The 19,553-nt window shown below is 40.7% G+C and overlaps 2 protein-coding genes across 6 annotated transcripts; one reads left to right on the top strand and one right to left on the bottom strand.

Annotated features, from left to right (window-relative positions):
- Positions 1-308: 308 nt before the first annotated feature.
- On the top strand, positions 309-12,208 carry inpp5f (inositol polyphosphate-5-phosphatase F). Of its 4 annotated transcripts, none has more exons than XM_042010459.1 (21): positions 309-746; positions 2,320-2,400; positions 2,887-3,023; positions 3,307-3,342; positions 3,612-3,737; positions 3,862-4,029; positions 4,115-4,171; positions 4,429-4,627; positions 4,799-4,978; positions 5,292-5,359; positions 5,656-5,780; positions 5,874-5,951; positions 6,172-6,292; positions 6,650-6,778; positions 7,168-7,285; positions 7,391-7,589; positions 7,671-7,742; positions 7,818-7,891; positions 8,061-8,189; positions 8,287-8,374; positions 8,533-12,208. In XM_042010459.1, the coding sequence occupies exons 1-21, from the start codon at positions 650-652 to the stop codon at positions 9,695-9,697; spliced, it is 3,447 nt and encodes a 1,148-aa protein (XP_041866393.1). In that variant the 5' UTR covers positions 309-649; the 3' UTR covers positions 9,698-12,208. The 4 variants fall into 4 exon arrangements, with proteins under 4 accessions (XP_041866393.1, XP_041866392.1, XP_041866395.1 ...); XM_042010458.1 differs by having other exon boundaries at positions 3,844-4,029; XM_042010461.1 differs by lacking the exon at positions 3,307-3,342.
- Positions 12,209-12,257: 49 nt separating this feature from the next.
- Positions 12,258-19,493, bottom strand: LOC121655674 (minichromosome maintenance complex binding protein). 2 transcript variants are annotated; one of them, XM_042010472.1, is made up of 16 exons: positions 19,295-19,493; positions 18,458-18,549; positions 18,216-18,356; positions 18,040-18,081; positions 17,873-17,962; positions 17,631-17,760; positions 17,393-17,538; positions 17,183-17,280; positions 16,945-17,117; positions 14,666-14,789; positions 14,473-14,590; positions 14,226-14,391; positions 13,959-14,092; positions 13,101-13,268; positions 12,922-13,010; positions 12,258-12,776 (listed from the first exon to the last, which is right to left on the bottom strand). In XM_042010472.1, exons 1-16 carry the CDS (start codon positions 19,350-19,352, stop codon positions 12,650-12,652), a joined length of 1,896 nt encoding a protein of 631 aa, XP_041866406.1. In that variant the 5' UTR covers positions 19,353-19,493; the 3' UTR covers positions 12,258-12,649. The 2 variants fall into 2 exon arrangements, with proteins under 2 accessions (XP_041866406.1, XP_041866407.1); XM_042010473.1 differs by lacking the exon at positions 19,295-19,493 and adding an exon at positions 19,058-19,227.
- Positions 19,494-19,553: the final 60 nt, after the last annotated feature.

Raw genomic sequence — 19,553 nt, 5'->3', positions numbered from 1 at the left:
GGATTACCCCAGAAAGTTATCACAAATTAATATATTCAGTGGCTACTTTGATCATATAACCCCTACCTAACTACACAGTTTAGCTTTTTTTTAAAGAAACAATTTAAAAAGCCAGTAAAATTAAAACCCATGCATTTTAATCTGACTAATAATCACTTAACATTTTAGCAAGTTACTGTTTTAAAAAAAACAATGCTGTCAGGGTAATGATTATTTATTTATATTTATGAGACGGTGATAGTTTCTATGTACAGTACCTGGACACCGGTGAAGATGACGGCGCGTCACGTGTCATTGTTTAGAGCAGGAAACGTCAGTTACGTCTGGGACGGCACACAGCGGCTCCCGCTTGGGACACTTTCTCAATCCCTTTCCCTTTTCTCAGTCCAGAATGACTGTGAAAATGGATGGTCCTCCAATATAAAGACTTTGAGCATCAATATGCGTGGAAGTGGAATAAATAAATCTGATACGCACCCAGCTGCTGCTAGCACGCGAGGCAGCTAGCCAACGTAGCAGCTCACCAGCCTGTGGGAAACGAGCTAGTCGTGGCTAGGCTAGCTGCAGTTATCTTCCGAGACGTGGAACCGCCGTACCTGGTCGCGGAGCCAGATAGGTAATTGTTTTTGGGTAACGTAAAAAGGACAAAATGGAGCTGTTTCAGGCCAAGGACGAATATATTCTTCAGAGCGGGGACCATGCTCTGTGGTGCAGCCGAAAAGACGGGACCATGACTGTCAGACCTGGTACGTACTGGATACCAGCTTTCTCTGCTCCCACTGACATGAAACCAACACTTGGCATTAATGTGGGGAGAAAAAAAAAAAGATAAAAATAATCCATGCTATCCATTTGTTCGCTTGTCTGAAGTTGTCACTTTATTGTGTAGATGGGTTTTTGTCAATCCTCGTCTGTCTGATATCAAATCTGTCATTCATCCGCATCTTTAAAAACGTGACCATTTAATGTAATCAATCTGTTACAAGACGATTTACAAGGAATGCATGTTTTTTTCTGTTTTTATTTTGTATTTTTAGATGCGCCACTCCTAAGCAGTGAAATCATCTCCCCAGCTTTTATTTCGTGCCAACACCCCAAACAGACTTCAAAGTTATTACTTTCCGTTTCATCTTACACACTGGGTTAGATTTGATTTCTCAGGTCTTCTTTTAATCAAATAGTGAACCATGGTAATGAAAATAACACAGTTTTTAGTTTTCAGTACCATCAACTCAAGGGTAATTGAAATATATGTAATATGTAAAACCAGACACTATAGTTTGGTTTAGTTACAGAAGAGAGAAGTGCCACTTCAGTTCATAGCTGTTACAAGCTTTCACCTTAAATTTAATACAAGGGATGTGGGAATGACAGATTCCCAGTTTAAGAAGAACTGCTGAACTAAAAGAAAACTTTCATTAAAGTCACCATAAGGCTGTGCATGCTACCCTCTGTGTCAGCTGAAGATGTGTGGCTGTGCAGCCATCCTGAACAGGTTTTCAGTTGCACTGCTGTTTCATTATTTAATTGGAAAAAGGGTTTCCACTCCTTATTGCATTTCCACTCTACTCTGTAGCAGACAGTTAAGTATTTCAGTGATATTACACACTTTGGGTGAAGTAGTAGTATTCTTGTTTCTAATTCTGCCAGACTTTCCCCGTGGAGCTCTCGCAGCCAGTTTCTCAACACATGTAGTTCTCCTGCATGTGGAACAGGAAGAGTCATTGTCTGAGGCTGCTTACAGTTCATGTTCTCCACCCTTTGCCTCACCCGTCACATTTTTCCAATTTCCTACAATGTCATTTTTAATCCATAACTAATGCGGAGCATTCCAGGTTTATTTTTATTCACTGCAACTTTACATAACTGCCATACAAAGACATGAAAAATAAATTACATTTTCTTCTGCTTTTCTGTAAGTTTAAAAGCTGTGTATTTGATCTCATATGTTAGAGAAATAACACACCCACAAGCATGACACAGATGTGGTGGGGTCTATTTATTTGGGGATTACTTCCTTCTCCCCAAATGCAATTTATGGACTATGCCCGCTCATCTTATAAGGTTTACGTGTATTTGACTGCATTTCTGCTTGTACAGGAAATCGCTCAACCATGACTGTCTTCAATTACTTTCTGTTTGGTGTAACTCCGGCTGAGTCAGTGTGACAGTGGTGTGACTGTTTAGCTATTGCTGACAGAGAATGTGCTTGTGCTCATATCTTTAAAAAAATAACTCTTTGTAGTCATGGCTGTTTATCAGTTTTAAATCATATCTTTTAGCAGCTTTCTGATGTTCATTTCCATATATTTGTTTCAGCAACAGACCTGTTGTTGGCATGGAATCCAGTTTGTTTGGGTTTGGTGGAAGGTGTCATTGGAAAAATACAGCTTCACACAGGTAGGTGGATGATGGAAAAACATTTGAGCATTTTACCCTCAGTTTTTGATTTTTGCAGTGAGCAGACAGCTTATTTTCTGTCTGTCTACTGGAACCTTGAATCACAAAGTCAGCCAGGACTTAGTGTGTTTCTTATACACATATAAAGCTGTCAATAAAGGTGTGGAAAAATGTAGGAAGAGGAGTGAAGTGATGCTGATGATTTAACTAAAAGGTCAGCTTTTCATCCCTTGCTTGGCTGTGTGGGCTTTATGGTCGACCATTAGAGATCATAAGGAAAACACTAAGGGCAACTACATCAATTATACTGCCCTGGCATTTCAGCTAGATTAACATTATATAAATATTTATTTACCAGATGTCTTATACAACCTTATTAAGACATGTGTATTTAATGACTGGTGTGCAGCTGCCTTCTTCACACCTTTCAGAATGTGAGGAATTCTGCACCAGTGACGCAACTCTTCTTCTTTCTCCTCTTGGCAGACCTTCCACTTGGCCTTGTATTAATCCGCCAGAAAGCACTTGTTGGCCATTTACCAGGCAACCACAGAGTTTACAAGATCACCAAGATAGCTGTTATTCCCTTGTCTGATGAAGAGCCTCAGGAGCTTGACTTGGAGGTATGCATACTTCATGGCAAGTCCAGGAATTTCTGCTGTAATTATTCCATTGAGTGCCTCTTGACAGTCATTGCAGAAGTACATGTTAGAGCCATGATATGCTAATGTACCCAAGTATACTGTGCATTAGTCATCGCATGATTCATCTGTTAAGGTTAGCTGAAAGAGGTGGACTAGGAGTTGTAGAAATTTGTTTTTTCCTTGGTTTTGTTGAAAAAAATTATGTAGATGAAAAACCAAATGTCAAAGGAAGATGAATGTTGCTAAGATTTCAGTTTTTCAGGGAAGCTACGTGGATGGTGAGACAGAATATTTTCAAGTGAGTAATAAATGATGATTATTAGAGGATAGGCTTTTAGACCTCGTTTCTGTGCTGCAGATTGACCTTTGCACCCTTTGTAAATAGAAATCCTACAGATCAATGTAGATTTAAATTATTAAAAGTAGAGCCATATAGGGTAGTAAGTAAGTAAAAAAAGTCTTATTTTGTTTCCCATATTCCCTCATCTTCCCATCAAACTGAACAGTGATGTTCTGAATATGACAGTAGTGCTGACTTTTGTAAAGCTGCATAAATTTCCTTTTCAGCTTTGCAAGAAGCATCACTTTGGAATCGACAAACCAGAGAAACTGGCCCAGTCTCCAGATGAGTCAAAGTTAATGAAAACTTTGAGTCAGATCAAATCTAATGTGGCCGTGCCCATCAAGAAAAAGGTATTGGGGCCTATCACCTTTAAAATGCTGCCTTTCCCATCTTTCATACCTTAAAAAAGGCTTTGAGGCTTTCTCTGCTTTTAAACTTTCCACCTGCCCTATCCAGTATTCCCCTGCCTTCCAGGTCAAGGAAAACAAAGAGAAGGAGCGTCTGGAGAGGCGGCTACTCGATGAGCTCTACAAGATATTCATGGACTCTGACTCCTTCTACTACAGCATGACCTACGACCTGACAAACAGTGTGCAGCGTCAGGGAGACTCGAATAAGTCTAACTTACCCCTATGGAAGCAGGTTAGGAGAGAAATATGTAATTTTTTAGTTAGAGTTGCTTGCAAAACCGCCTTATTTTGACTGATTGCATTTATCTTATAAAAAGGTGGATGACCGTTTCTTCTGGAACAAACATATGATCCAAGATCTTATTAACCTTCAGGTAATAGATTTTTCCACACTGAAACAGAGGCACACCGTCAGTTTTTCTTTACAATCGACAGCTCAGAGCTTAGCCGGTAATGCTTTTTTTAGTGTGGCAGTTGTTCATTATAATTGCAGGATTTTATCTGAGAAGTATGAAAATGTACATTGAAATATGGAGCTAACTGCTGACCTGTGCACTTTTATCTTCTCCAACTACTGAGCTGATGCAAAGTACTTTCTTATCCTAACTCTTCCTTCTTTTACATATTCCAGGTCCCAGAGGTAGACTTCTGGGTGATACCAATCATTCAGGGTTTTGTACAAGTGGAAGAACTGGTGGTGAACTACAATGAGACATCTGATGAGGAGCGGAGCAGCCCTGAAACTCCACCAAAGGAGATCACCTGTGTTGATGACATCCATCCTCGCTTCACTGTGGCCCTGATCTCCAGACGCAGCCGCAACCGTGCTGGTAGAACTACAAATTACTGTCAATATAATTTATGGGATGTCCAGGACTGAAATCTGGTTTACAGTGTATAAACAAGCTGGGTTGTATTAGTAGGTCAGATTATATGGTTCTTTTCTCAAATAAATTCTATAAATAATCAGATTAGTGTCGATGGATTGTTCTTCTTCAAAGGGATGCGGTACAAACGGAGAGGAGTGGACACGGAAGGTCACGTGGCTAACTATGTGGAGACAGAACAGCTGATCCACGTGCACAGCCACACTTTGTCTTTTGTGCAGACTCGAGGCTCTGTGCCTGTCTTCTGGAGCCAGGTGGGGTATCGTTACAACCCCCGTCCACGACTGGAGAAAGGTCTGGTGATTTCCATTGTCTTCCATAACAGAAGGAATTTCTTAGATTCTTTAAATATAATGGGCTCATGCAATTATTTTCTATTCTGATGTGAAATTTGGGATTTTTCTTTGTGCAGATTTTTGATCGGTTGTACATTTGAGGTGTGACTTAATACTGGTTAAAAAATAGGTATCTTGTTTGGGTTTGGTTTTTCTCATTACTAGTTACACTGGATTTGGATTTGGAAATTTTATAGATTAAATGTGTAAAATTCTGCTTAGCAGTTGTCTTTTTCCAGGTCATGTCATATGAAAATCTGTGTTTGTTGCAGGAGAGAAAGAGACCATGCCTTACTTTGCAGCTCATTTTGAAAAACAGCTTGAACTTTACAAAAAACAGGTGGGTTTGCATTGGCAGAGTGCAAATATGGGTATGTGCTCAGATTAGTATGAATTTGTTACATGCATCAGGCTTATGGTAGACGTGTTTATTTAAACATACTATTTTATGGTGGCTGCATGTAGCATCAATAATCTGATGTTTTAGTTTGTGAACTGTCAACTTTTAGCACTTATCTAATTGAGTTATTTTTACATTATGCTTAAAGTGTTAGCCTGGATATATAGCACCTCTTTGTGCGAAGGGTTTAGATTTTTTACATAAAAGCACCTAAAAGCTAATGTTGTGTCGCACAGGTCATCATTAACTTAGTGGATCAAGCCGGACGGGAGAAGCTAATCGGTGATGCATATCTGAAGCAAGTCCTGCTTTATAACAACTCAAACCTGACATATGTTTCATTTGACTTCCACGAGCATTGGTAAGAGGCACGCTGTCCTCAGCAAACATGACTGTACATTTATACAACAGTATATTTACTTCCTCTTTATGCATTTTTTATTCTGCTTCTCAGCCGTGGTATGAAGTTTGAGAACGTGCAAATACTGACAGATGCAATTTCTGATATCATCACAGACATGAAGTGGACCTGGTAAGTATCATGCCTACATTTCTATTTGTAATTGCTTTAGAGGTGTAATGACTAGAGACACTAAGAAGCAGAAGAGAAGCACTAAGACATACAATGTTTGGTTAGAAAACAGCAATAAAACCCCAGTGGCTCCTAGTGTGTGTGTGTGTTCAGTATTATCATTACTGTTGGGATAAAGGATCTTATTTCCATGAATGTTCTCAATGCATCTCATTGTCAGGGTGGACCAAGCAGGAGTCATCTGCCAGCAGGAGGGAATCTTCAGAGTCAACTGTATGGACTGTCTGGACAGGACCAATGTGGTGCAAGCTGCTATTGCTCGGGTGGTAATGGAACAGCAGGTGAGATCTCTTATGCGTCTATTATGCACATTTGTCCATTATTCCTCACAGATGTTCCCTTTTAATGTAGTTTACTGTTAAATGCTACAGTGACCTTTTCGACAGTCACATTTTTTTTTTATTAAGCTCACATTGCTCTCAATAAACCAAACTGCTCATGCTTTTGTGCCTGCAAATTTCAACTCTATTCTTTAAGGAGCACAATGATTTGCTGTGTTTAGCGTACACAACAAATTAATCTATAAAGTCATATTAGTTATAATATGATTGATTTTTGTTACTGTTGCATAACGTTAGTGTTCAAAGTTTTTTTTCAAGTTAAAATGGTATTTAAAAGATCTACTCTTCTTCCTGTAGCTGAAGAAACTGGGTGTGATGCCTCCAGAGCAGCCTCTTCCTCTCAAGTGCTACAGGATTTATCAAGTCATGTGGGCCAACAATGGCGACACCATCAGCAGACAGTACGCCGGCACGGCAGCACTCAAGGTAACATAACTCAGCCATGGTTTTGAATAGTTGCAGCTATGGAGGCGTAATATTTTTGCTACAAGTACTGAATCTGTAGCTCCTGTCAACTTTCCAGGTCTTTAGTGCAAATATGATTTTACTCAATGTTTAGTGGATCTGATTCATGCCACTCAGTTTTCACACTATAATGCTACCTTACAACACCTGTTCAGCTCCAAACTGCAGACAGCATCTGTTAGGTTATGTAGAGTACACAGAAGAGTATAATTAGTATAAACAAAGGAAAAGGTTTTGCCTAAATAGAGCTTAAATAGAGGTAATATTAAAGCTACATTTGCCTGTTGAAGAGAAATATGACTACCAGTTTGTACAAGCCAATAATATAAATAGATTTTATTCTGTTTTAGGGAGACTTCACCCGGACAGGCGAGAGAAAACTGGCTGGTGTGATGAAGGATGGAGTGAACTCTGCCAATCGCTATTACCTGAACCGTTTCAGAGATGCATACAGACAAGCAGTAATTGGTATGAAAAGATTGATTTTAAAGCTTTATATGAGGCTTTATGCAGCATCACTACCAAAAATCTGCCCTTGTTTGACGGTTTTAAAAAATCTCATCACCCCTGCAGATCTCATGATGGGGCATCCAGTGACGGAGGACCTCTACTCCATCTTCAGCAAAGAAAAGGAGCATGAAGAAAAAGAGAAGGAGAGCCAAAGAGGAGCCCAGGAGCAGGTCAGCCTCCTGTTACAGACCTACATGCAGCTGCTGCTGCCAGATGATGAGAGGTTTCACGGAGGTTGGGCCCTTATCAATTGTGACATGAGGTTAGTGGCAAGCTGCACTGCCTATGATGTAATAATTTTTTCCCAGTGCCCTTACCTTTAGACTCTTTTATTTCCCATCAGCCTCATTGATGCAACCAACAAAGATGTGGATGTGCTGCTGCTCCTCTCTGACAAAGCCTACTACATTGCTTAGTAAGTCAGAATTTCACAAATGTGTTTTAGTATTTTATACCTATTTTATTCACTTATGTTTGTGTTTCTTTCTAGCTATGATGAGGAGGCAGATAAAGTCAACCAATACCAACGTCTCAATTTAGAGGGTTTGGAAAAGATTGAAATTGGTAAGTTGTACCTAAAGGAGAAGTGCTTTTACACTCATTCAGCACTTCCCAAAAATGTGCTTAGTTTCTCAGGAAACCCTAAACAGCATTATAAGTCCTTATGATACATGCAAAAAAAAAAGGAAATAAAGGAAAAAAAGGATGTTAAAAGTTGTGTAATCTTTGACAGGTCCAGAGCCTACCCTGTTTGGAAAGCCAAAGTTCTGCTGTATGCGTTTGCACTACAGGCATGAAGAAACAAGTGGATACTTCCACACGCTGAGAGCAGCAACACGAAATCCAGAGGATGATGGGAAAGGTAGGCTGTAATTATTCATTTACAAAAAAACAACAAAAAAAGAATTTTTTAATTAAAAATCCTGCAGATACTTGCCTAACATTGCGACATATTTCAGATACATTGCAATGCATAGCTGAGATGCTTCGCATAACTAAACAGGCCACAGGATTGGACCTACTTGTTGTTGAGAAGAAGCTGGAAAGGTGAGCACTCAGTTATAAATATTTCTAGAATTAGCATTCATCTCTATTTCTTGTATGACTTCAATGAAGTGAAAATGTTTCAGGAATCATAATAATTTCCTATTGTAACCACCGACTGGAGCTGTGGCTCACATATGTTGTTTGCATGTGTGTTCCAGGCGGCAAAGTAAACCCCATGAGGACATAAAGGGGATCCAAAACAAACCTGCTGACCAAGTTCAGGGCAGCTCTGGCCTTGCACAGGGCAAAAGTTTCCTCCTAAACAAATTCTCCTCTCTCAATCAGAAAGTGAAACAGACCAAGACAAACGTAAACATTGGCCCATTTAAGCCTCTCGGTAAGCTGGGAAACTTCTCCAAGCCTGATGTGACTGTAAGTTTCCTCAAACCAACTATGCATGTCAACTTGTGGAAGTCAGACAGCAGCCTGGAGACATTGGAGAACAATCCTGGCACAGGAGCCCTAAAGGACATCGTTGGTGGACATTATGATCACTCCTCGGACTCAGACTCCTACAACTCAGACCCTGAACATCCAGGCTCTGGTTCTCTAGAGAAAGTGGACTATGTGCTGCCTAGCTGTGGCATCGTAGCATCAAACTCGCGCCTTGGCAGTCGCTCTCAGTCCATCGGTAGTGTGGAGCTAAATATCCCCACTGTTGTTCGGGTCACTGGTTGTGATGGAAACCAAGAAAGTTCCTCTCAAATAAGTGATGATAAGTCACCAGGGGCTGCCTCAGTGGCTGAAGAAGCCATTCTTATAGATTTTGGTACTCCCATTGATGCCTACTGCCACCAGTTTGTCCAAGATGCACAGACCAAACCTGTTGAGGTGTTTGGCGAGCGGCCCCCAGGTGCTGTACCTCCATTTAACCCTGTAGTGCCTGTGCAGAATAAGAACCCAGCAGACTCAGACAAGCAGCCATGCTCAGAGCTGCAGAATCAGCTTGAGGAGCCCCAGCTCCCCAGGCCATCCCAGCTAGATGTCCAAACCGCTACCTCTGCTTCAAACCTCCTTTCTGTCCAGAAGCCCAGCTCTGCAGTATCAGGAGACTCTCAGAGGAGTCTGTCTTCACTGATGGAGGGCAGTCTCGGGCCTTCACCTGCTGACAGCAATGGCAGCCGAGTCGTGTCTCCTTTTGCCAAGATCAAGAGTTCAATGGTCCAGGTGGCCAGCCTCACCCAGGCTGGCCTGACCCAAGGCATCAACTACGCTGTTGCAAAGGTTCAGAAGAGCCCAGAACCAGATGCTGTCAACGAGGCCCAAGAGAACGAATTGAAGGCAATGTTTACACAGTGCCAGACCAGGATCATTCAGATCTAGTGCTTTCATTGTAGCAGGTTTTGTAGTTGTAAGTCATCAAGTAACTTCCTTTAAGGTAGCAGCAGCTAGAGCTTGCACAGAGCATCACTATTCGGCCATGAAACGTGCTCTTAGATTTCCCCTTTAGTTAAATTTTCCCACTCTTGTACAGAATTAACAAATATATTCTCCAAGTCCAACATGGTGGTAATTATGTTTACGTGCACATGATTATTTATTCGCCCCTTTTTTGTGTGTGTTTTTAAAGCACTGATTTTTTTTTTTTCTTTTGCCACGCAATCTTGCACACTGATGGATATGTTTTCACACGTTCTCTCTTTTTGATTTAATAATCAGTTGTGCCTCCCTGTGGAAATTGCAATAATGTTGACATCATGTCTTTTCTGATTTAAATGTGTCAGAGTACCAGTGCGTGTTACCTTAGAGTGTAGAAGTAGCATGTGGTTAATTTTTTTTAGTTGACTGGGAATCTTCAGTCATTCAACTCCTAAATCGCTCCAGAAATACTAGCCGTTGAAGCAGATTAAATCATGGGTACAGTTCTCCTAAACTTGTCATGAATAATTAAGTTTTTTTTTAAAAACACCTTATAAGTACTTCCAGAGGGGGTATGTAGAGTAATATTGTCTATGTAAATGTGTCACTGTTTCTAGTCAGAAGTTCCATAACTCAGCACTTGAATCTGTGATTAATGGTAACAACTGGTTAGTATTAGCTAACCATGTAGAAAGATCAACTCGACTTGATGTGCTGTACATCATCCTGTATATGCAGGTCACCTGTGATGTAGACCTCTTAAATAACCTTTAGTTTGTTGTACAAATTAACCAAATATCCATTTGTGAATTCCAAAGGACAGTTCTATGTGGAATATTACCCTTTTCCTAGCAGTCACAAGATAGCCAGATGACGTACTGTACGTAGTTATACTGTCATATCAGTGTTGTGAAGTGTAACTTAAGACAATATACCGTTTTAGAAATAATGACTACATAAGACTTTAGAGTATCCTGGGTGTCAATATGTACAGTGAGTATTGTTTATTTGTTCCTGAGCAGAGCTTTTCCTCAAGCTTTTTGCATTAATGTTTGGGTGGTAGCTTGTTTTAAGAGGTATGAACATTATATTTTGGAAAAGAAAGCCCTGTACTATTTCAGCCAGAGGCTGGAGTTGTTTCCTATACAAGAGTTTGTTTTAATTGAATCCTTGGCCAGCATTGTACATTGACACTGCATGTTTGACTAGGACCGGAGTGTAGCATATACTAAGTATATATGCAGTTGCACCCACCCATTTATTCGAAACACTGACGCTTTATGCACTCCCCAAACTTAAAGCATATTTGCCTTAATAAGGAATTAAAGTGAGATTATGTATATCAGGTATTTATGGCAAAATCTACCTTTTTAAGTCCATTCTTACATGTTACATTTGGTGTACTGTATAAAATACGTTCAGGGTTACTGTGTCATCAAACTTTGTCTTGGGGTATTTCATATAAACCAGCACATGGATTATTTGTAGAAATGAGCAGGATTTAGACATAGACAATATGCTACTTGTGTGTACTGTATGTTTAAGTTTGTCTGTTAGAGCACTCCTGCTCTATTATGAAACCCTAGTAGTATTTAGATGCTATGAAGGTGTAAATCTTGCACTTTTTTTTAAAGATAACCTCACTGAGTGAGGTTTGCCTCAGTCCTCCATTCAGTTTTACAGTTGCTGTTGAAAATCCTTCATAGGATGTTGTTAAAGGACGTTATATTAAACAGTGACCACCTCATTCCATTGTATATAGTGGTGTTTGATAGATAAACTGGTTTGTTATAAGCTGAAATATCCCAAGATAAAACTGTGCATGTTTCTTTTTTTGTATTCTCCACTCAGCTTGGTCGCCAGCAGGTAAAATGTGTGTTGTTTATTTATCAGGTCATGGTTGTGTTTCATAAGACTGTAGTCTTGGCTGCTTTGTGGGTGCTGCTGATAGTATGTGGTGCTGCCAAAGCTTTAAGGTAATAGCTGTAATGCAAAGTTTAAATGTTGAGGGTAAAAGGTGTTTTTAAACTTCATTCAGGTTTGCAAACACTGGAGCAGTTCTCAAGCAGAACATACACTTATTGAGTACTAAAGTGGCTGTGTTAAGCTAAAAATGAGCAGTAATCTTCAACATTCCTAATAAATTATGATGAGATGTTTTTTTTATGCAAAAGCTGGCAGTTATTGGAGCTTATATTTGCTGGGTGAGATTTTCTTTTTGTCTCTATCCATTCATTTTCACACCAAGTGCATTTGCATCCACCTCTTCATTTGTTGTGGTTGTTGTCCTCTTTCATCAGGGCCCCAAATCATGACATCTTGTGCATAGAGATCTTTAAGCATTTGATTTGCACTGTTAAAGCACATTCAACTAGCACTGACAGTCAAATCTCTCCTCTTTTACCAACTGACTGTTGTTATTGTTTTTCACAGTGTATTGAGATTGTATTGTATATTAAAGTACCCTATTTATTATCTTCTTTGGGAGTGTTACTTAATGAAGTGAATTTAACACTTGCCTAAGGCCATTAGAGCGGCACTAGGTTTATTCAGTACTTTCGATGCCAGCATATCACAGTGCACAGTGGCAACAAGCAAAAAGAAAAAAAGATGCACCATTTTATATTTACATATTTTTGAAGTTATACAATTTTTTTGTAAACAGGAACTTTGGTTTGCAACAGTATTTATACTGTTAGCATGGACTGCACAGCGGGCAGCAAATTCAAGGCAAAACAACGACCAATTTATACTTTAAGGTTATAAAATAGAAAATGTATCTAAACCTTAGTTTTTATTTATCTTTTTAAACAAAGTTGAACACCTGAACTAAATGGCACATGAAAAACCTCTTTATTACAAACTTTTTAAAGGTATCAAAAAGAAAAGCTGAAGCCACCTCACTGGCTTCTACGATCAGGGCTCGTTGCCATTGACACTCCTGTGCTGCTCCATCCGGCTCCTCCTCAGCGTCTCGATGTGTTTGGCTCGAAGCCAGCTGTCTCTGGACAGAGAGGTCTGTCCCAGGCTCAGAGACAGCAGCCTGCAGACAGTCAGAAACATGCCACTTAAAACTGATTTAACTATCCTTGCCTAGACATCTACAAACTAACTGTCAAATATGACATTTTCTTTGATCTTTGGGCTGATAAAAGGGAAATAAAAGCTGATATAAACTTAAATCCCACCTCGCCACAACAAGCATCCTGTGGAGGTCCTCGGCAGATATACTCTGAGGGTCATCCTTCCTCATATCTACAAAATCATCTTCAACAGACTGAAGATATGAAGAGAAAGTAAAATTAGATCCAAATTAATAATATTGCAGACACACAAAGTAGATGAAGTTTCTAGATCTGTGTGTCACCTTAGTCACTTCATCAGAGATACTGTAGTCGAGCAGCCGAGCCACAGTCAGGTAGATTCTGAACTTGTTCAGCTGTGATGAGGCATGCGGATGTATATGTATGCTGCTCAGATACTCCTCCATGTGGGATGGAGCGACTTGTGGCTGTAGGTGTATCTGACAGTCAGACTGTAGAGGTAAAGAGGAAAAAAAAAAACACTGAAACTATGTCATGAAATACCTTTCTAAAAAGAGGTGTCTAGCAAAAATAAAAGAAAAAAAATGCTGCTATGCAAAAGTAGGCTCTGTCTGTTGTGCACACACCTAATTTTGACATATTCTCCAAACTTCCTGAAAGCCTTGCTAAGCTGACAGTGAAGCATCTGATCAGGCTGAACCTCAGCTGCTCACCAGCCAACAGCAGCTCTGTGTAAACACAGCCCTGTACTTCTGACTTTTAATCAACGGTTGGAGTTGTTTACACCTCGCTGCCCTTCACTCCAGGACTAATAGATTTCCGAGCCTGATGCCTCTCCCAGGATTGTTCCTGTGGCACCCAGCTGCCACCATGGCAACTCATTAGACCAACATACAGGAATAGAACACAGCACATTCCTCAGGCTGGTCGTAACAAAGCAAGACCCGGGCTAAAGCGGCTTGCTGACTGCGTTGCTGCAGCCGACCAATGGCAGCTGAGGTGACATTGTGACGCCGGCTGGAAACAACCTCCAGCGGCTCACATGGGGTCTATCTCATAAGGGACAGGAGGAAACCTAAGCCTTCCCTGGCTATGTTGGCGGGGGCGTTGGGAGGGATCAGTATTGGGTGGGGTAGAGTTTACACTCAGCAGCGGTCAGTCTTATCCGTCTTTGTCCTCACCGGCAGCAGCGAGCGGCCCTCTGACGCGATGAGCACGTTAATATTGCAGGGGAATTCCATCTGATGGTAGTTAAAGTCATAATCAACCTTCTGCCATGAGATCAGGTTCCCAAGGGCCGCAACGTTACGCACACCTATAGCACAAACCACAAGCACAGACAAAGATCCAAACTGGTTAGTGCCTACGGTGTCAGTCGACAGCAGAGGAGGTATAAATTGCAGTCTGTCCTCTCAGTGTCGTCCCCTTGTGGTTTCTACAAGCCTCACCAGTCGTGTCCAGCTGTCCCTGCTCCAGTTGGGTTTCATCCAGGAAGAGGGAAGTATTTTTGGCCAGCTGCAGGGCTCCGCTCACTAGCCTGTTTGCCATGTAGTCCTTCTTAGGTACCAAACACATCTGGTTCATGTTCTGCAGGCTCATGCCCAGGTAGTGCGACTGCAAGAAAGATAAAAAAAATAAAATAATTTAAATAAATGAATACAGCAAGAACTGGTAGTTATTTGACTGAAAACTCACAGACGGCACAAGCTGCTGGATGATCTGATAGAGGCGCTCGGTGTACGAGGTGGCAACAGGACAGCCGCTCAGATTTAAGGTAAACTTGCCCAGAGGGAGGACGTCTCGTCTGCTGTACCTGCAACAGAAACAACGCTGAAATGAAAACAAGATAAAAACAAGAAGATTAAAATGTTGCTTAAATGTTACATACACGTTGGCGATGAGATGCAGAATAAGGTACTCAGCAGCGAGAGCGTCGCCCAGAAGGACATGAGTGAAGTATGAGAGCAGCTCCGTCCTGACAGAGGCCATCTCACCCAGAGTCGACGATAAAACTGAGGAGAGGACAAAGAGTTAAATTCAGTCTCTATGGTAACTACAGGAATGTCCACTCTTTAAAAGCTTTACAAGTAACCTTTTTTTCTCTCTGCTCTCCCACACAGCTGAAGGGCGACACATTTAAAGTGGCTGTGAATAAGGTTTATGTTGCTTTCTGGTTTAAATCAGAGTGACAGGAATCACCACGTAGAGCAAAGGAATAACAACTAAAGTCAATGATTGAATTACTGGCACAGCAAAGGCCGAGTTAAGTGAATTTTAGGTAACACTTGCACTCGTTGCACTTAGTGGTGCAAAGTACAGAGCACTGAGGATGCATGAAGGATTGTGTATCAGAGGTTTTGCATAGGCATCACTTACAGTAATCAATAAGTAAAAAGGAGTTTTAGTCTTTAGTTAGATAGTCTGACAGATCATCTTAATATTTACTCATACTCTCATGGGATGAATTCACCTTACAGTTCAAAGATGTCTAAGATGTTTAAGAGCTGAAATGACTCTTAAAGTCTCTTTTTTTTAGCCTCAACTGTCTAGTCATCATTTTATCTTAACATCAGAGGTGCAAGTGTACACTGACTGAACACATGCATGTTGGAAACGGCTAAATTAAAATCTCATGTGAACTTGGCCTTCACCAACAACACCTATCTGATATGCATGGACTGTAACTTTGGACAGCCACTTCTGATTCCAGTTATTTTAAATAAAAGAATAATTAGCAGCAAACAAACTTAAAAAAAAGAAAGAAATTTCAACTGTCTGCACAAAATCAATAATCATAAATTATAAAAACTCTACTAGGTTACAGACAAGCTTTTTTGTACAAATAAAATCCCCCAAAAACATGATTGGCTTTGACACTGCTGGTTGCACAAAGAGATTGATGTTACTTGTCTTGCTCTGATGGTGAAAAGAATGGATGAAAATTAGTTTGGATCTATTTCTGGAGGTGTAATTAGTCTTAATAAAGCTCTATTGATGAACTATTGATTTGAACAGTTTAAACCAGTAGAGGGCATTTCATACACTGGGGAGAAAGGCTGATCTAATGGTCTTTTAAACATTTATAACATGAGAAAATGAGCAAAAACTTCTAAACAAACTCCAAATTTCACTTGTCAGCAGGCAGGCTGAAACATGTAGGCCTATAACCCTTATAAAACCTTTTATTCCTGAATTATGTTCTTTTATGTGACCTCCTTTTTTCCAGGGGAATGTGTCTAATCATGTGGCGAGTGTATAAAATCTAAATAGTTCAAATGGAAAATATCCTCTTTATTTTCTATTTAAGATATTAGTATTCTAGAGGCCTGTATTGGACAGTTGCTTGACAGGAAATGGGGTCAACAAAGGGTCCGTGGCCAGCTGTAGCCTCTGTATATGAGCCGGCTGCTCAACTAGTCTCTGTTATCAGTAGTTCAGTTGACAAAAATTTATATTTTTTTCCATGAATCTTCTTCAGGGCGGCCTCTAGATGCATTCTGGGTGAGTTTAATGGAGGTTGCTCTCATTTTCTGGCAGTACGCTCTCAGCCTCACCAGAAACGGATGCAGCTTTTTCATTTTTCTAGAGCCATGTAGCATTGAACTTATTAATCTTTTTTGGAAAACTTCAATGTGTCTGCCAGTGTCTTAGCCACTGCTAAACACCTGCGGGATTCTTTAGCCATGTCAGGCGATGTCACACAGACGGGCAGCTGCAGCAGTAAAATACATTTAACTCTCATCTAGATTTCTTGTTTATTTGGCTCAGGTACGGTGAAAAGTTTATAAATTGGTGGGAATAACAGATCACACCCTCATAAGCGCAAATTCCACGATATTCCATGTTTACACATCAGTGTTTTCTACATCATGGAAAATCATAGGGCCCTAAATATGCATCACCGTGTACATGCCTGAACCACACTGCAGCTAGCGTGTTAATGTGGCAGGCAGAGGATAAAATATGAGACCGTTTGTGGCCTGACAAGCTTAAAATAAAAGAAAAAAATGGCTGATTCCATCCCAGGCCAGGTGACTACCAAATCTGTGCTCTACATCTATGAAACCTGCAGTGATATTCTGTGTCCTAAATTTCTGCCTTTTTGAAGTCTCACATATACATTCACATTGAAACGTGGAGTATTCTTACTCTACTGTGTCTCCTTACAGGTATTGTTGTCATCTAAGGTTGCGCAGGGCAGCAGGGGGTTGTTGTGTGGCAGCGGCTTGGCGTAAAGCATGTGGAGGCGAGGGACGAGCGAGGCTGGCGGGCTGTGCACCCTCTGCTCCTCTGCAGTCTCCATGCACTCCGTAGGATCCAGGAGGGATGAAGAGGCATCTCTGTTAGGAAAAACAGATGAGTAACAAGCAGGCAGCGTGACATGGATCTTACTTCTCTTACTTACTTCTCATCTGCCAGAGCACTGAGAGCAGGACTAACCGAGAGGATCCCATAGACCTCTAGCATGTCGTTGAGCTTAAAGCTCTCCCAGTTCTCATACACCTGCCAACACACACACCTTGTTGCACCTGCTCCACACTTGGAAAGCTTGATGATATGAACTGTTTAACACAGGATGTCAGATAAATCATGAACAGTTTGAGGGAGAACGTACCTTAACTAAGCAGGAGGGGCCCTTCTCTCCTGGCAGGGGGAAGTTGAGATCCAGGTGGGAAGCAGATGTCACCTGACTGGAAGGGGCTTCTGTCTCCTGCCGCTTACAGTCGCCGCTGCTGTGCTGTTCTGTTGGACTCTGAGGACCTGTGGCAAGACACAAGGCAAAAAAAAAAATCAAGGAATTGTAGCCAAAAATTCTTTGTGTAAGACATTTTTATATAAAGACCAGCTCAGACCAGCATGTGGTTCCCTCTGTTTCTGTGGCTGAGTGTCCATGTCATCATCATCCTCATAGCTTCGCTTCTGTCTGCTCGGCACATACGAGGTAGAAGGGACAACTCTTGCTTGGTTAACACTGGCATACCCGTGCAGTGGAATTAAGGAAGATACAACTTTTTAAATATCAGATAACAAAAATTAACATTTCTATGCCTTATATTTAAGCACCAGTTACATTTAAGCTATGAAATTAGGATATCTCCTTGACCCATTGATTCTCCCCTGGGATTGGCACACAGTAGAATGTCTGTCTCTCTGCAGTCACTGTGTTTCTGGAGTTAAAATCCACCTGGAGAAAAAAAAAGTTGGCTATGTTCAAATATTAAGGCATATGCACAAAAAAACATGGACAGATAATATACGCACCCCACATTCTGTCACGTCTTTGTATTTCCCACAACGCAGCATCTGGGAGGTGTCAGACAGCACAATAAGACATTAACATCTAACACATTCTCATATGCAAAAGAACAAGCAGCAGACACATGACAGGGTTGTGCATATGCAAATAACTGCACAGGAGAGGACAAGGAAGTGCACACTTTTGCCTTTGTGGAAGGATCAATCATCTCATAAACTCCCATGAAGAACTCTGGATCAAACATGTCTTGGATTAAACAGCGAAACTTCACCAGGCTGTTGGGCTTCAGGTAATGCAGAGGGACATCGTTCAGAGAGGGAACCTGCATCCAAATAAGGTGACCATTACCAACAAGCAAATGTGTTGAAACAGATGGTGTCACAAATGTTTCCAGGTACTTTAAGCTAAAAGAAGCTGGATTACCATGCTCTGAGCATCCTTCTCTTTCAGCTGGTCCTTAAAAAATGTAACCGCTTTCACCTCCCATTCAGAGTTCGGATTATTCTGGGAAGCAGCTATAATATCAAGAAGACATAATATTTTAATTTAATCAGGAAGCAACATGGATTTATTGTTTTTATACAGAACTTGGCTGCAGTAGAAATTTATTTAAATAGCTTTGCATTGCATTGACGGGGGGGTGGGGGGTGTATATATACACACACACACACACACACACAAATATATATATATATATATATACATATATATGTGTGTGTATGTATACACACCTCTAGAATGTAAAAAAAACGATCAGAAAAGACATTACTTTCCAAGTTGTTCGTTTTAAAACGTCAATTACCTCCTGCAGATATATCTAGTCACAGGGTAAATAACTAACATTTACTTATAACATTAACTTCTACCTGGTATGACAAAGTACTACAATGATACTGGTAAATGCTTTTATAGTTAAGATAACAAATAATAATAATAATAATAATAATAATAATATAAAATGGTCCTTTGTGTTCAAAAACAAAATAATAAAGAGAAATAATTTTCTTGGTGAGTTTGACCAACTTCACTCCAACAGTTCTGGCTTGACCGTCAAATTGCAGATACTCAGCATCTTCACGTATCTAAAACTGGAGTGAGTACAGACTGTCGTGAACCACGACTGACACAAGAACAAGCAATTTATCAAGTGTTAAAAATCACAGCTACACGTGAACTGAACGGTTGGCACGATACATAGCCCGGCTAACTAGCTTGTTTCACGCGTTAACGGTCACAGAACGCAGTTCCGGTGTTTCTTACCAAACATCCCTTCAACAACCCCCAGAGGATCATTAATCCAGTCGTGTGTGGAAGGCATCGTTAACCCGTGGCAAAAGTCAGTAGATCGTCAAGTGTATTAAAGTAAAAACTGTGTAAAACCACTATTTTGATGACTTTCTCCCTCACACTGGATTGCAGAAGCGAGGGCGGGAAACTAACGTCACTAGTAGAATCGCGTGGTCGGTTTGTTTTGGGTACAGGGACAAACCGGAGTGCAGCGCTATCGCTATTACAAGTC

This window comes from Melanotaenia boesemani, chromosome 16 (genome assembly GCF_017639745.1).
Source record: "Melanotaenia boesemani isolate fMelBoe1 chromosome 16, fMelBoe1.pri, whole genome shotgun sequence".
In the NCBI taxonomy this organism is placed as follows: Eukaryota; Metazoa; Chordata; class Actinopteri; order Atheriniformes; family Melanotaeniidae; genus Melanotaenia; species Melanotaenia boesemani.
This window is presented reverse-complemented; position numbering and strand designations above follow the sequence as displayed.

Bases quoted from the DNA above. Each gene is read 5' to 3' on its own strand.
- inpp5f (XM_042010458.1), top strand. From the start codon at position 650: ATGGAGCTGTTTCAGGCCAAGGACGAATATATTCTTCAGAGCGGGGAC. The intron at 7,286-7,390 runs GTATGAAAAGAT...TCACCCCTGCAG, and splicing joins ATACAGACAAGCAGTAATTG to ATCTCATGATGGGGCATCCA. The intron at 8,190-8,286 runs GTAGGCTGTAAT...GACATATTTCAG, and splicing joins TCCAGAGGATGATGGGAAAG to ATACATTGCAATGCATAGCT.
- LOC121655674 (XM_042010472.1), bottom strand. From the start codon at position 19,352: ATGCCTTCCACACACGACTGGATTAATGATCCTCTGGGGGTTGTTGAA. The intron at 17,963-18,039 runs GTGCGTATATTA...TTTTTTCTCCAG, and splicing joins AAGACGTGACAGAATGTGGG to GTGGATTTTAACTCCAGAAA. The intron at 17,761-17,872 runs ATATCCTAATTT...ATTCCACTGCAC, and splicing joins AGAATCAATGGGTCAAGGAG to GGGTATGCCAGTGTTAACCA.